The sequence below is a fragment of the Mya arenaria genome, chromosome 1 (genome assembly GCF_026914265.1).
Source record: "Mya arenaria isolate MELC-2E11 chromosome 1, ASM2691426v1".
NCBI lineage: Eukaryota > Metazoa > Mollusca > Bivalvia > Myida > Myidae > Mya > Mya arenaria.
Genome location: NC_069122.1, coordinates 18,014,490 through 18,029,173, shown reverse-complemented (window position 1 = coordinate 18,029,173; position 14,684 = coordinate 18,014,490). Strand labels below are relative to the sequence as shown.

At 33.3% G+C, this 14,684-nt stretch overlaps 2 protein-coding genes across 3 annotated transcripts; one reads left to right on the top strand and one right to left on the bottom strand.

Moving 5' to 3' along the window:
- Window positions 1-1,152: 1,152 nt before the first annotated feature.
- On the top strand, window positions 1,153-3,243 carry LOC128239183 (complement C1q-like protein 4). The gene is made up of 2 exons (XM_052955695.1): window positions 1,153-1,448; window positions 2,622-3,243. Exons 1-2 carry the CDS (start codon window positions 1,232-1,234, stop codon window positions 3,050-3,052), a joined length of 648 nt encoding a protein of 215 aa, XP_052811655.1. The 5' UTR covers window positions 1,153-1,231; the 3' UTR covers window positions 3,053-3,243.
- Window positions 3,244-5,979: 2,736 nt separating this feature from the next.
- On the bottom strand, window positions 5,980-13,197 carry LOC128238852 (uncharacterized). 2 transcript variants are annotated; one of them, XM_052955178.1, is made up of 6 exons: window positions 13,087-13,197; window positions 9,928-9,998; window positions 8,911-9,250; window positions 7,438-7,474; window positions 7,098-7,220; window positions 5,980-6,871 (listed from the first exon to the last, which is right to left on the bottom strand). In XM_052955178.1, exons 2-6 carry the CDS (start codon window positions 9,978-9,980, stop codon window positions 6,441-6,443), a joined length of 984 nt encoding a protein of 327 aa, XP_052811138.1. In that variant the 5' UTR covers window positions 9,981-9,998; window positions 13,087-13,197; the 3' UTR covers window positions 5,980-6,440. The 2 variants fall into 2 exon arrangements, with proteins under 2 accessions (XP_052811138.1, XP_052811222.1); XM_052955262.1 differs by having other exon boundaries at window positions 8,911-9,232.
- Window positions 13,198-14,684: the final 1,487 nt, after the last annotated feature.

The following is a 14,684-nucleotide window of genomic DNA, read 5'->3' as shown; positions in this document are numbered from 1 at the left end:
GCATGCGTGCAAGTGTGTGTACGCACTTACTAACGAGCGTACCTGCTTCTGTGTGTGTGTGTGCCGTTCTAAAATAAAGTTAAATTAAAGTTCGTAGAAAACACGCTACAAGGAAAATGCTTATAATCTTATCGTACGATCTTTTATTAATCAATATCACTGTGTAATAATAAATGTTTGCAAAAAAAACTAGTTGATTTGGCCTCATGTAATATCGCAAAGAAAAAGTTAAGTGGTATGTGTGTGTGTGTGCATTTTGTCCAGAGCGTACCATTTGTATTGCTGTTACATACGCCAAAATATATCTTGTCTTTTTAAAATACATTTTGAACGTTTATTACGGCATGTTCGTTTACAAATTATTTCAGAACCAGTTGTCTAAATGTTTGTAATAATAATTCAGTATTCAGAGGAATTGGTCAGATGTTATTGAAACAACCACAAGTTGGTACCATTCCAATTTATGTTGTTCAATCCATCTAGTAATACTGACATAATATTAATTCATTAATCTTGACCTTTGATATTTTATAAGCACATTGATCGGATGGCCGAATTATTTTCGTTTGTTATTTCGTGTACGATAGGTAGGTTTTGGAATTGAAACTTGGTGCTTAACAATCAATGTTTGTATTTTAACATATCTATAAGCTGATATGTAGTAGTCTCGCGTCCGCTTCCAACACTAGTGTTCGTTTGTGGAAATATCAAGAGAACGTTATCATGCATCTATTTTATCTTCTTATCATGCTAATTTACTATTGACTTTCAAAAGAAACTCGCTCGGGTCATGCGCTTAGCTCGAGGATGTCTGTGTTTTTGAGCAAGGTAATATTATACACTATTATATACATACTATTGTTTAATACAGGTATCTGAATACAATTACAAAATAAGGACGTAAAACATGAAAGAATGTTGTTGAATCCTTTTCAAAGAGCATTTGTACTTAAAAAAGTAGGGCGGGATAATCTTAAAATTGCAGAAACGGTGCCCGCAATCTTATTGAGACTTTACCGTAGGGGAAGTTAAATCGTGTATCAATTTCGAGTTCTTTTGTCCCATAAAACTAGAACAACTATATACTCATTTTCAAAACATAATACGTTCTTTTACATCCTCATCGTATTCTGCATATATTCAGTTGGTTGAAACACGTAACTCATCGATAAAAGGAAGGAAAAGACTGACAGTGCCGCATTTGAAATTCGCCAAATATTGACTGTGAGACATGGCTTCAAATCTAATATTCTTGTCCGTTTTGCTACTCTCGCTTGAAGGTGGCTTTGGATCTGAATGTGCAGCAATGTCAGAGTGCTGCGGACAAGGACATAATTATGTGGAGCTGTTTAAGTTGTATCTGAAAAGCGTGAACGGATACGACGAGCCTCTTTTTGACCGCGTCACAGCACTAGAACGGCTAATGACCGAACTACAGTCGGATTTGGGTAGGAATAATGATAAATGTTGTTATTGTGTGTATTGTAGAACCAAGACTTTTCTGAACGGCATATTCAACTATTTATCACAATCTTATAAACAGTTTGCAATTTAATTTTGATTTAATATACATATTGGACAACTGACATAAATCACAATAAAGCAAATCTGAAAATTAATGAAAAATTAGAATGAACATTTTTATTGTGAGACCCCACAATAATATTGATTTATTCGTCGAGTTTTGCTCAGAAAATTTGCAACGCACGAAATAAAAATGCAATTTTTCAATTTCGTTTGAACACAGCAGTGGGTGAAGGCGAATCAGTTTTCCCCTATATAATCAATTCATAATACATCTATATCAAGTTTATTTGTTGTTTGTAACAACACTGATCGTTCAGTTGGCGTTGTGGTTATCGCACACGCCTGTAACCATGGCGACCAGGTTGTGTTCGATATCCGCCCTTGGTATTAACCATGTTGATTTGGTTGGTGGCAACAAATCCGGAAAGTTGGGTTTTCTCCGGTTTCCCCAACACCACAAGACCACACTTTTAAGCAACATTGTGCCAACGAGAGTTCCTTAAAATATGCAATTTTAGATTTCTTCACACTCATATAAAATGGGAGATAAATAAAATTTAAACCAACATTTCTTCCAAAGATAAGGTCATTGTGAAATATTATATTTTCGGAAAAAAATAGTACACTAAAGTCGACGAACAAAATAAAAAATGGTTTGGTCTGAAGTCAAATTTTAAGATTTTTTTTAATTGATATATCAGCGATAAATGTGCAATAAATTATTGGTAAATATCTTTTCTAAGATATAATGCAAGTAAAGACATTTGGTCTGCCCATTTTCAAAAATTCCTGACTTTAATTTTTCATCCAACATAAAGGCTGGATTTGCAATCAAAATTGAAGTTGTTACAATGTTTGTTTTTAAATTAACCTGTCATATATTTATAAATAAATATTAAATCTTATTAACAAGATTCAACGCTACTCGAAACACACAAACGGGGCAGAGTTAATTAGATATATGTTTAAAGCAAAATACTGTGGCCGCGAGCTGAAAATTCAGCGCGCTGAATTGGAAATTCATATGCGGTCACTGGGAATGTTTGAATCCTCAACAGTATCTATTGTTTTACTTCAAATCTTTTACATTACAGATGCACTGCGTCCAGCAAATGTTTTGTTCAAGGCCAAAACATTAAATGACCGCTCCTTGGCAACCGATCAAATTCTTGTATTCAATGACGTTATGTACAACTACGGTAACGGATATGATAGCAAAACTGGCAAATTCACCTGTCCAAGGAATGGAACGTATCTGTTCACTACAAGCATTTGCATCAACGGTGGGGAAGCTCTATATTTCGTCTTCGATATTATGGTAGATCATCAGACCGTGACACGATCGACTTTTGCCGAACACGTGTCTATGGGAAGCAATTGCCACACAGGGGAAGCTATTGTCAATTTGGTTGAAAACCAAGAGGTCTATCTTAAATACACATATACCTCATGGTCAACGGACGGCATCCGGGAAGAAGCTCTATATCGATGGAACACATTTTCTGGGACAATCCTACATCCATGATGAAAACAAGAGAACACGTGCATTTCAGGCTCCGTAGTTAAATCAGTTGCTATATAATAGTTCGACTTTTAAAAAATAAGTTATGTTGATATTTGTAAATACTTTTTGTCATATTTGCCTTCTTACAAATCTATTATTTCTGTTTTCTGTTAAGATTCGCATTTACTTTAATAAACTTTTCAAACGATGGAAAGACACATTCGCCCACAATAGTTGTTGTTGTTTTACGTTAATGACACTTCTGCCCGACACACCGTGAAATACGGCGAAATTTCGTTCACCATAAATCGTCGAGAAAGGGCACACATTGTTCTAGAAAATATTGTTCTTAAGTCATAGATACGATTTTGTTTGCATCTAAAGAGTTGATGATTCCACATGCATACGCAACTCTTATTCGACATTATAACGAAAAGGCTGCCTTGAGTGGGATTAATTTGCCCGGGTGCCTAAGCTTATGCAAAGAGGAGTGTTTTAACGCCATAATTGAAAGCGCACAGAAGGAAAGCGTTTTACCACCGTTATAGGAGTCATATTGTATGTATGACGTTTAAAACAAGTTCAGACAAATCAGAGATATTGATATCAACAGAATGATTAGTTTTGTTATATTATGTTAAGAATCGGATGCCAAATGGTCCAGTATAGAGAGCTCAAACGGTTAAGGTGGAATGAAGTAATAGTTTATGTATACTTCATATACTGACACCGATATTGTCATTTATTGTCAAATTGAATGGCCATAACTCAAAATTTGGTCAGCATTTTGTTCACCGCACTCGTCCCTTATACTAGTATATATGTCCTAATCGCAATTAAGTATGAGTAAGATATGCTGAAAATCGATCTATAATACAATGAATACTACAAGCCCAATAGTCAAAAATCCATAAATAACCCTGTTTAACGGCACAAGGCAAGAGCCCAAATGACATTTAAATAGAGACACAATCATATACACTAAACAAAATTCCTAACCGGCCACTTAGTAAAGTAACCTTCTTGAAAAGTTTATTAAGTATAATCAGTATACAGTTCAGTATTCTATATCCGCCATCTCGTGGCAATATTCTTTGAAAAAATCAGTTAAATCGAAGCATAAACGGCAGAGAAAACACAGTTCATTTGCGGTTACTCCTAAATCCAAAAGTCACAAGGAAAAGAAACAACTATGCAAGTTTCATAGGGAATCAAAATTTTCATTGTTTTTCTATGTTTAGCAATCTTTTGACTCAGGCTTTGTTTCACATATTGGTAATGTTAAAGTTGAACATTCATTTGAACTAATTAAGCCGTTGATGACCGTGTTTCAGTCTCACTTTCTTCCTTTAAACGTTAGATTTTGTGACCTTTATGATTGAGGGTGTTGTCATTTGAGACACTGTATCTTTTTGACAACGCGAAATATGTGAACCAAGTTTTCACAGCATGTGAACGATGTAATGGTCTCTTTGTGAAACTAATTTGTAATTAGGCGTATTTCACAGGGATTCGAATGTTAGACGATTACTTAGGTGGACGGTTCGGAATTGTTTTAGTGTAAACAAATCATACACAAATACAAACACCACCAACAGATCCCACACTAGATAAAATAGTTTCTCTATAATTGATGGCATTACCGCCTTTGGACGGTCAGTGAAACAGGAGTTCATTGGGAACTGGGTCTAGTGGGCGCTTTAACTAGTTTACATGGCCATTAGTCAAGAACGGACTCGCCAAAGATGTTTTAAACAATTTACCAAGTTTGAGGGAGGATAACCGGTGGACAGCCCGTCATAGATGATCCTAAAATCCGTTATGCTTTACTATCTTGTATTTTCTTTTATATTCACATTTGTTTATGCTATATCACTACGGCCACAATAACTTCCGAAAAAAGACACCCATATTTTGATTTCTCCTTCGCTCAATGTAATACGAGGCCCTTTCATTTCAATGATGCTCCATTTGGAAACTTACAAGTCAAACCCAGCAGGTTATCGATGTGAACTATTCTTGCTCTTTGTCACAAGTGTCATACATATGTGAGGTGCTAAACGTTATCATCAGGTTACGTAAAGATTGGATATTCAAACTACTGAGCGAAACTGGGTGTTGTTTTAACATTTAAAGAGATACTGCTCAGACGTTGGTTATTTAACAACACGTTCGAGATATTATGACGGTAAAAATTGAAACCAAGTCTTAAAAAAACTTGATTAAATGTTCTAGAGAGCTAATAAAGTTGTGGACGACGATATATGAAAAACAAATATTGATTCCATTATACGTCCAGTATTCCACACGAGCGTAAATAAATCAACCCAGACGTTATTTTCAGTGCGTCGGGCATCGTCAAAAATCGGGTTCAGATTACATAAATATAACACTGGGCATTTTTGTTATGAACATGATTGGAAATAACCTGGCTGTAGTCTTATAAGAGAATAAAATGGTTCCGATAAATTGTGTTTATCTATTCATTTGTATACGATTAAGAGTGTCTTCCGGACTTCAGAGGTTTCGAGAAGTTGGGAATTGGTAAACAAAGGGGGCAGATCCTTTGATTTTTGTCTAAAGGGGTAGATAAAGCAACTGAGTTCCGTGTTTGATCAAACTTTGAGGACATATTTCGAATTGATATATGTTATTGATTCTTATTCGGTTAGGTTTATCCATTACAAACTGTTTAAATTTCAGCAATTGAAGGGGTTTTGCTGGTCCCCGGTTTAAAATCTCTTTTCAAAAGCTTTATAGGCAAGCACAAAATGTTTTGTTTACGTTTTTCAATAGTAACACGACCATTTTTCCAGATCAATACATACTGAATGGCCCTCGTATGTACCTCTGTATGTATAAACATCACTGTTACATGGATAACATTACCTTCACATTACACATAGGCATTACATTCTATAAGCAAGACATTTAATGATACATCCAAATATTCTTCAGAACAATCAATAGAAATATCAACTAGAACAAAAATGTAGAAGTATTCTTAGTCAAAGAGTAAAACGTGTACACAAATATGACATTCATGTTGATAAACCAAGTTCGTTTGATAACATATACTTGGAGCGGTTTTTATAAAAATGATACACTGAAACAGAAATAATTGCTTTTTTTTCGCCGTTTGGTTTAATTTCCAGGTGTTCATTCATTCATTCATTGAAACGTACGCCATTTTGATTTTCTTCTGTTATATGTTTGTAATGGTGTTACATTTTGTGTCCGTCGTTTAGTGAGTCGTTACAAAAAAAAGCTCATGCGGCTATTTTTTTTTGTTATCATATACCCGACTTTAATAACGATTATTGTATTTTGTTCATTCCAAACGATAATATGTCCTTCCTTCTCTTTTAATAACAGTCCATTTGACTGCATTCCACTGACCGTTGAATTATTATTCAAAATCATAAGAGTAGTAAACAGAAAAGTGATCCATAGTGTGATTTAAATTGATATACTCTGGATGTGAAACGGAAACTGAAATACGGTCATTCTTCTGAAACTTAAACACAGCTGAAACCAGACTTGTAAAGGGAAGCATTTGGGTTTGTCCCAACGATCTTTTCCTTTGCATCAATACTCGAGTGTGTCCGTAATAATGGGATAATAGATCCACATGATGTACGAATAGAGTCGTACTGTTTGTTGTTGGTGGTCTTAACTTTAAAGTGTTGTTGGTCGTGGCTGGTATTCGAACATGTATCATGGAGGATACAATATAATATCCCGGTTGCTTGATGAAGATTTCTCCTTCTTGAAAGAGATGGATACAGTTGTGTTCCGTAAACGTGGAGTTATATCTATTCCAGAGCAGTTTTGAATGACCTGAAATGAGCGAAGGGTGAATGGTAAGTGTATTGACATTTCAAATGTTGTAGCAATTACTTTCCAATATACACAATGATATAATTATATGACGAATACCCAACCATTTCAAAACTGACAACAATTCTTGAGCGTTTTTTACAAATTATAATAACATTAATATCAATATTTGTAATGATTTTAGAATGGAAAAAGAACAACGGGAATTTCTAAAATACAACATTACCATTAACCGTCAGACTTGGTGAGATGTCAACAATACCAGCAAGCTTTGCTTTTGGAGTACGGATGCCGTTAACTTTGTCACAATCGTCGTAAAGTAGTTCGTAAAAGCCGTCTCCGACAGTGACTGTAACATACGCACATGCATGTATATGAAAGTTATCGTCTTAAAGTCACATACATAATGACTTATTACTTCGCGATTTTGCTCATTTTAAATCAGCACGTCGTTCGTACGAAAAAAAAATCCTAACTTCAAATGATTAAGATAGAACTCCCAATATCGTAATTTAACAATAACCCAAAATTGCTTTGCTTTTTTATAAGAAAACATAATGTCCTACCTGTTTGAGACTGTTCAAAGTGTTTGCTCGTTGTTGCCTGGAATATTAACAGTTAAATAGAAATCCTTCACATTTCATAACGCACACCCGATAAAAAACATTTGAAAACACACATATAAACACGAGTAATTACATAGAGGCTAATTGTTTGTTTCAATGTAAGATCGTAACTTATTTCACCAGGTCACAAAAAACCGAACGCTTCATTACACAAGAAGAGCACACACGTATTGGCCAAATGTTGGAAATGACGTCTTTGAAATTGTGTCCAAACTCTGTGCACACTGACATTTGATTTCCAAACGGTACAAAACATAAAATTGTTATTTCACTGTTTTTATTTTATTTTACTAATACAATTCTAGGATATCAATTAATACGACGCTTTGGGGGCATTTACAGCGGGCGAGCAAAATGCTGTTCAGAGAATATCACATTTAAATGAAACTCCTTTGTTTACATAGACGGTATTTATAATTGACTTTTGGATCAAGCACAAATTACAACAAACTTTTACCAGTAAAATGATGCATGTATATTTAATATCTAAGTAAGCACTCGGGTCTCATTCCTGATTTCGAGTATTAAGAACATTTTATTTCGAGAGACAAAATCTTATTAGTACCTCCAGAAGAACGACATAGATTTAGTTGAATATAGCGATTAAACGTTTGTTTACATTCTTAGTTTATAAGTCCATATTATCCCCCTTTGTTTCAATGTACTCATACAAATATTAAATACTGTTTTCGGTTTGAAAGGCATTTGTATCGTAGAGTTTAAAACATTAATATTGTTCAGTAAGTGGCCACGATCCAATTCATATCGGGGCCGGGGCGGTCAAGGAATTAACGTTAGAGGGAACGTAACTTCGGGCACAACATTTCGACATAGCACTCCCTCAGAACCCAAATTTAAATAGTTTTAAACGTTTGCTCGGGGTTGGGGTTCTCCCCGAAATCATCTGAACAATTTCCGGTCCGAAAATGTGCATTTTGGTCGTATTTATAACTTTTTCGTCCGACAGGTAAACTTGGCAATTTTGGGGGGCGCACGACCCCTGCCTGGATCCGGTTTAAAAACATGTTTACCGAGAAAAGTCTACCAGAGTTAAAGTGCGCACGGAGTGTAAAATGTATGATTTTAACTATGGTGATGTTTTTTCTTACTGTTCACATGCTAATACCAATAAATCATCACAATGAGATTATGTTTAACTTTCAACTACATATGCCGCTAACTTTATGAATGTATTTTAAGAAAAGGCTAATACTTCAAACATGCAGTTGCTTTGTTATCGACCGATAATTACAATCAAATTCAACTGATCAATACGTTAACAAATGGTCATAAGCTATTCATAACATTTCGATCGTTAAACACAGTCAGTAAAATTACTTCATACATTACTTAATTTATAGTGGATGAGTCACAATTCTAAAATATCAAGTATAACGTGAAGTATGGCGATACCTTTGCGAGAAGAAGTTTGGAGATGTTCTGAAGGGGTCCACAACAAAGTGAAGAATTTTCCGCTTGCCTTAACGCATCGATATCCTTGTTTGCATGATGAAAAGGGTTGTATGCGAAGTTCAGTTCATCACAGTTTAAACATATGGTACTTTCACGTTGATTGGTTTTATTTCCTAAGGCATAACACAGTACAAGAAAGAATAAAAGAATTGACAATGCTGCTAATAACACTGTTAGTCCAAAGAGAATATGTTCTAATCGGGACGTGTTCTCTCTTTGTTTGTTATTGTTGCGTTTTTTACAGCTATTCGAGGAAACACAGCTGAAAAAGAACAAACTACTGAAACAGGAAAACACATTTAAAACAGGATAGCAACTCTAGCAGTGGTAATTTGTTTTATCGTGGTACTAGTAGTACATAAAGCAAGCATAAACTTTTGCTTTTCAAAAATGTTGTATGTTTAAAACTACAACATGCTTTCTGTTTTATTGTATTTCAATCTTACGTATAAACACAGTGTATTCTGACGGAAGACATTACGCAGGACTCAAACCAAGGTGTATTGATGCCCGATAGCAACATTAGTTCAGTTTTAAATTCAATGCATAAGGTGTATTATTAAGACCAACTGAGATGTGTGCATATTTAATTGTAAATCCTTAACCATATAAAGAGTTATGTTTCTTGGCTGAGTGATAAGAACGAGAGGAATTACCTATTTTCATTTTAAAGAAAAAAGTTATAAAGATATATGCCAGCAAATGGCGTGCATGCAAAACAATACACCTTAACCTTACTACTGTCTAAATTACAAATGGCAAAACCGCAATCTAAATCTACCATTGTACACTCAACAAATAATTAAGTATCCAATTTTCATTTGGATGTTTAATATCATGTGGTTAAAATGAAATCTGGTAATACTTCCATTTTTGCTGAGTATATAATAATGACTGTAAGGGTCGGACATTATAGATTTTCGAGTTAAACTTAAACGTAATAACATTATTACTTACAACAGTTCTTCGGAGTCCGTCAATAAGGATATTCCCGAACAGAAAGAGTCCATTTAGCCGTTTTGTAGTTTCTGTGACAATAATAACCTTTAAATATCAGAAAGCAATTTCACCGCAAACGGGTGACACCGTCCGTCAATTTTTTAGTTAATCATCAATATATCAACATTTCATTAGGTTATCTAAGTTGATTGACTTGCAACATATGTGTTCAAAATTATTACAATTGTTTCTATCAGGTTTCATAAAGATTATAAAATGCATATATGACCACCGTTAAAGCGGTTTTAAGTTCAACATTTGAATTGAGACGTATCTTAAGTTCGATTTAAAAACCCTAATCAAAGTGGTACTCTCTTAAAGGTACCCTCTATATAGAGCATATTTATCCAGTAGTATTCCAATGTTGGACTATTGCTTTCCCTTGATATTGGCGTTGGTATTGTCATGCGAGAACATTAACGGTGGTCATGTTTTTGTATAACAAACAAATAAGAAATAATGTATGGTTTGTGATTATATCGCACTAATATAGACAGACAATACGGAATTTTATGGAAACAAATCCAGAAATGGTACAATGAATCTATTATTTCTATTTCGCGTAATGGTACTTAATGTGCTGACCTAAGAATAGTAAATGCTACAGTCTTCTTTCCAAAAACAACGATACTGTTTTTATTAAATGACAAAGAAGTAATATGTTTAGTTATTAGACAAGGGAAATAACTCCGTACACAAAACCTCAGGTACACAAATGCTTCAAATTCTCTGTAAAATATCATCACTCCGGCAAACACTTTACTTTCTCAGGTACGCGCGACACAAGGTTCGGACGGCTGCTCTATATATTATTTATAATAAATCGAGGCCCAATAAGTCTCTTCTAATTGGGCAAAACAACACGAGTAAAACACTTTCATATGCTGGTTAACATCAATGTAACGTTTCATCACTCTAGCTGATAGACGTTTGGAGATACGCACGACAACAAAGTGGCAAGATGACAAACAGAAAAACTGACAAACATGCCAAAACAAGAATATTTGTTCAATTGATTACAACGAAAAATACGTCTGAACTGTTTATGTTGTGAACATTCATATTTGAAGCATTTTAGGCACGTACTTTGCATCTAATGCAATTAATGATTAAACTGTTTACAGATATGATTCACCATGTTAATACCGTTATTTTCACTAAAACACACCGTATAGCTATATAGGAGTAATTTACGCTTTTCATGAAATTGATAGACACAAGAAATTGTAAAGTTTGCGTTTATAAAATACCGTTCTTTTCATGATAAAAGAATAAACAGCTGTCTCATTGTTTCGAAATAAAATGAGGAAAACGGTTTGTACAAATTTGACTATTGTTTAATTGTCAATTTCTCAATAATGAAACTTAAATTTGATGAAGATCAGTTAAAGTGACAGTCTTATTCAAAATCAATACATACACATGTATAACAAACATACATTTTGAGTGATAAACCTTTAACTATATATAGCTTACTAAATAATGCATTTATGGAAAATATTTATTACTGATAACAAGATTGAAGCCGTGTATTTAATAGCTGAAAACGCAAGAATATTAAATGAGTGGTGAATGCTAAAAGATTTACTGTGATCTACTATAGTCTCATAACGTAGAAATACCGTGTTTTATGCACATTTCTTTAAAATTAAACTCGGTATCCTTCATAAGAACCATTGTTTTAGATATTTATTTATCGTTTTTGGAATATTAAATCAGAACGTTTAATTGTGGTAAATCTTACGTGGGAATAAGAGTGCATATTTAACATTTACTCAATTATTTATACAGATATATACATGTTTATTGAAAGAGTTCTTTTTTTAATTTAATGTAATGTTTCCCACATTTGCATTAGCAAAAGGGAGAAGATACATAAACAGAAAAGCATGAGTTTTGTCACGGTTATTTATCGATACATGCATAGTATATATAATTATTTATCAAAACATGATTACTTTCCCTTAATTTTAATTTTGGAGAGTTTACAAAGTGAAATGTATATTTTAGAAATACAATTCAATATGAATTGTTTCAAGTATTACAGAGTTCGACGTTTTGAATCTATATATAAACACTTTTAAAATGTTTCGTATGGTAAACCGGGTTTATGTTTAAACAGTTTGTTACTGAGCATGTTTCTGTAGCTTTTTGCGTATATATTCATTGGTCATATTTAGAGAACAACGGATATAATGCAATCACAAAAGCTCTCTGTCAGCCAAACACATTGTTCAAATACATTATCAAAACAATAAATACACAATACCACAATACAAGCAGAGTGCTCTACTATTGTTTAACTATATTTAAACTATAAGAAACGTCAAATGTTGAGCGATAAAATTCCAAATCCGACATGGATTGTGTCAAGTTTGATTGACTGTTCAATATAAGGTTACTAATGTCCCAGATTGTAAAGATTATATAAACTTCTTAAGGCCGCTGAATGGAAAACTCGGTGTTTTGTAATTAACAATAATATCTCATTTTGACATTTTCATTCAGAATGAAGTGTTATATTTCATGAAACTTAGCCGTGTAAAGTGTTCACTTGATATTTATTTACTTGAAATCTACATGGGTTGTATAATAAAAGAATTATGGTTAATGCTAAATATCAAAAGAAAAATGGTTTTGTTATAAACAAATGATTTTTTAAGTATTGGCTTTCACCCATCAACAAAATATTTTCGCAAAATATGTGTTTTTAAATAACAAACCTTGTGCAAAATGGGAAACAATGTTCAATATAGTATAAACGAATTGATATAAAACATACATGAATAGTGAAGCATATATTTTAGTAATATAATTCTATCTTAAATATTTATAGTTTTTGAGAGTTCTAAGTTTTGAATATAATGTAGAAAACTAAGAAGATGTTACACATGTTAATAAAGAGTATAATACTGATTAGTCATTTATTCATATTCCTTGAACGACGGACATAGTGACAGTCGCAAACGCTATCTGTGCCAGCTTGAATCCATCCTTTCAGATAGATCATCAAAACAAAAATATACAATATCACAAAAACATAAGTTTTTACTATTGTTCGTATAGCTTATTATCATCAGATAAGTAAAATGTTAAGCGATAAAATTAAAAGCATACCTAAAATGTAGAACTGCCGACATTGAGTGTCCAAGTTTGAATTATCGCTTTAAAGATTTTCAATATAATTATTATAAGTATTGGTTTTAGTTTGCATTGACTTTGAAATATACGCATTATAAACTTATGAATGGCGCTGATCGTTTTAAATATTTTGCTCATGTCCCAATCAAGATATTATAGATAATCATATATAATGGTGTTTTTTTGCATTGACATTGAAACATGCGTGTTATATACTTCTGAAATACGTGGAAATATCGTACGATGTAATATTTACACGACATTAGGTAATATCTTAATGAGTAAAAATGGGTGTTGTGAGCGTAGCTTTGGTGTTCCGAAAAAAGTACGAAAATAAAATGAAATCATACTGCTTAAACAAACACGAGTTAAACTTAAAATTAAACTCAGATGACATTAAAGTTATACACCAACAAATCAAATGCTGTGTTTAAGCTGCAATATTAGACAGAAAGTAAGTACCACTTTCTTCTAGTGTGCCCTAAATCGAAATAACATGCACCCGTATTATTGCCACTAGTCGAATCTTACTGAATGAATACTTCTACAAGAAAAACCACCTTTCGTTCACTATGCGAATAATTTAAGAATATAAAATCTCACTGCTTATATAAATCGCTTCACCTAAATTAAACCAATTACTATAGGAAAACTTAAGAAATCATGCCTTCTCTTTGGACAAAAAGTGGTGACTTCTAAATATGGAAATAATTGGCAAAGGTATAAGATAAATAAAGTCTGAAGGAGTTTAAGTAACTTCCGATAGTTCGGTTATGGTATCAAATTTGTTTCAAAGTTACGCAAATAATATTTACAGAAATATGTTCATGAACTATGTCACTTTCAAATGCTTGTGTTTTTTTGGTTTTGAATAATAAGAAATAGTTTACGTTGAAAGTTTAAAAATAATAATATATAAGTAAAATAAAAAGCTTATGATCACCAAAGTAAAATGTTCACGAGTACGCATCTCGTGAAATTCAGCTTCCGGTGTTCATTCTGTGAAATATATTGCGATCGTACATTGAAAACAAAACAAGTATCCTCTATTTGCTATTTACAGACGGGGTATTGTCAAAAGATGAAGGTGTCAGAACTGTATGTTCAGTAAAATTGTACATGGCATAACTCATTTACCGTATATTGATGCGTGTTTAAACAGATCAAAACCGAATAAAGTGCACGAAGCAATGTTTGGTAAACATATAAATAAGTTTTGCAATAACATAATGAAATGCTTTTATTACAAACGCAATTATGCAACAAGGGGGTTAGTGCGGAAACCACTTTATAGCCGGGATTTTTTTATTTTGCCAAATGCTATTTTGCAACAGGGCGTATTTTATAGAGGAAATCGTTAGGAGTAACACTGTTACATTTTATGAACACAATTGATTACCTGATTTGACCTGATGACCTAGGTTTTGACCCGAGATGACCTTTATTTACACTGGTCCCATATAACATCTTAGAAATAATGTGACTGAGTTCCTTATAGAGTTGCTGAATACTAAAGGAATACGAAACATTAACACAAGATCTAATAATATTCCACCTAGTGTTTTAATTGCAAT

What these genes read in the sequence shown, in the direction of transcription:
- LOC128239183 (XM_052955695.1), top strand. Translation starts at nt 1,232, where the DNA reads ATGGCTTCAAATCTAATATTCTTGTCCGTTTTGCTACTCTCGCTTGAA. An exon ending in CGAACTACAGTCGGATTTGG is followed by an intron (nt 1,449 to 2,621) that starts GTAGGAATAATG and finishes TTTACATTACAG; the next exon opens with ATGCACTGCGTCCAGCAAAT.
- LOC128238852 (XM_052955178.1), bottom strand. Translation starts at nt 9,980, where the DNA reads ATGGACTCTTTCTGTTCGGGAATATCCTTATTGACGGACTCCGAAGAA. An exon ending in ACGGACTCCGAAGAACTGTT is followed by an intron (nt 9,251 to 9,927) that starts GTAAGTAATAAT and finishes TTCCTGTTTCAG; the next exon opens with TAGTTTGTTCTTTTTCAGCT. An exon ending in CTTTGAACAGTCTCAAACAG is followed by an intron (nt 7,221 to 7,437) that starts GTAGGACATTAT and finishes CGTATGTTACAG; the next exon opens with TCACTGTCGGAGACGGCTTT.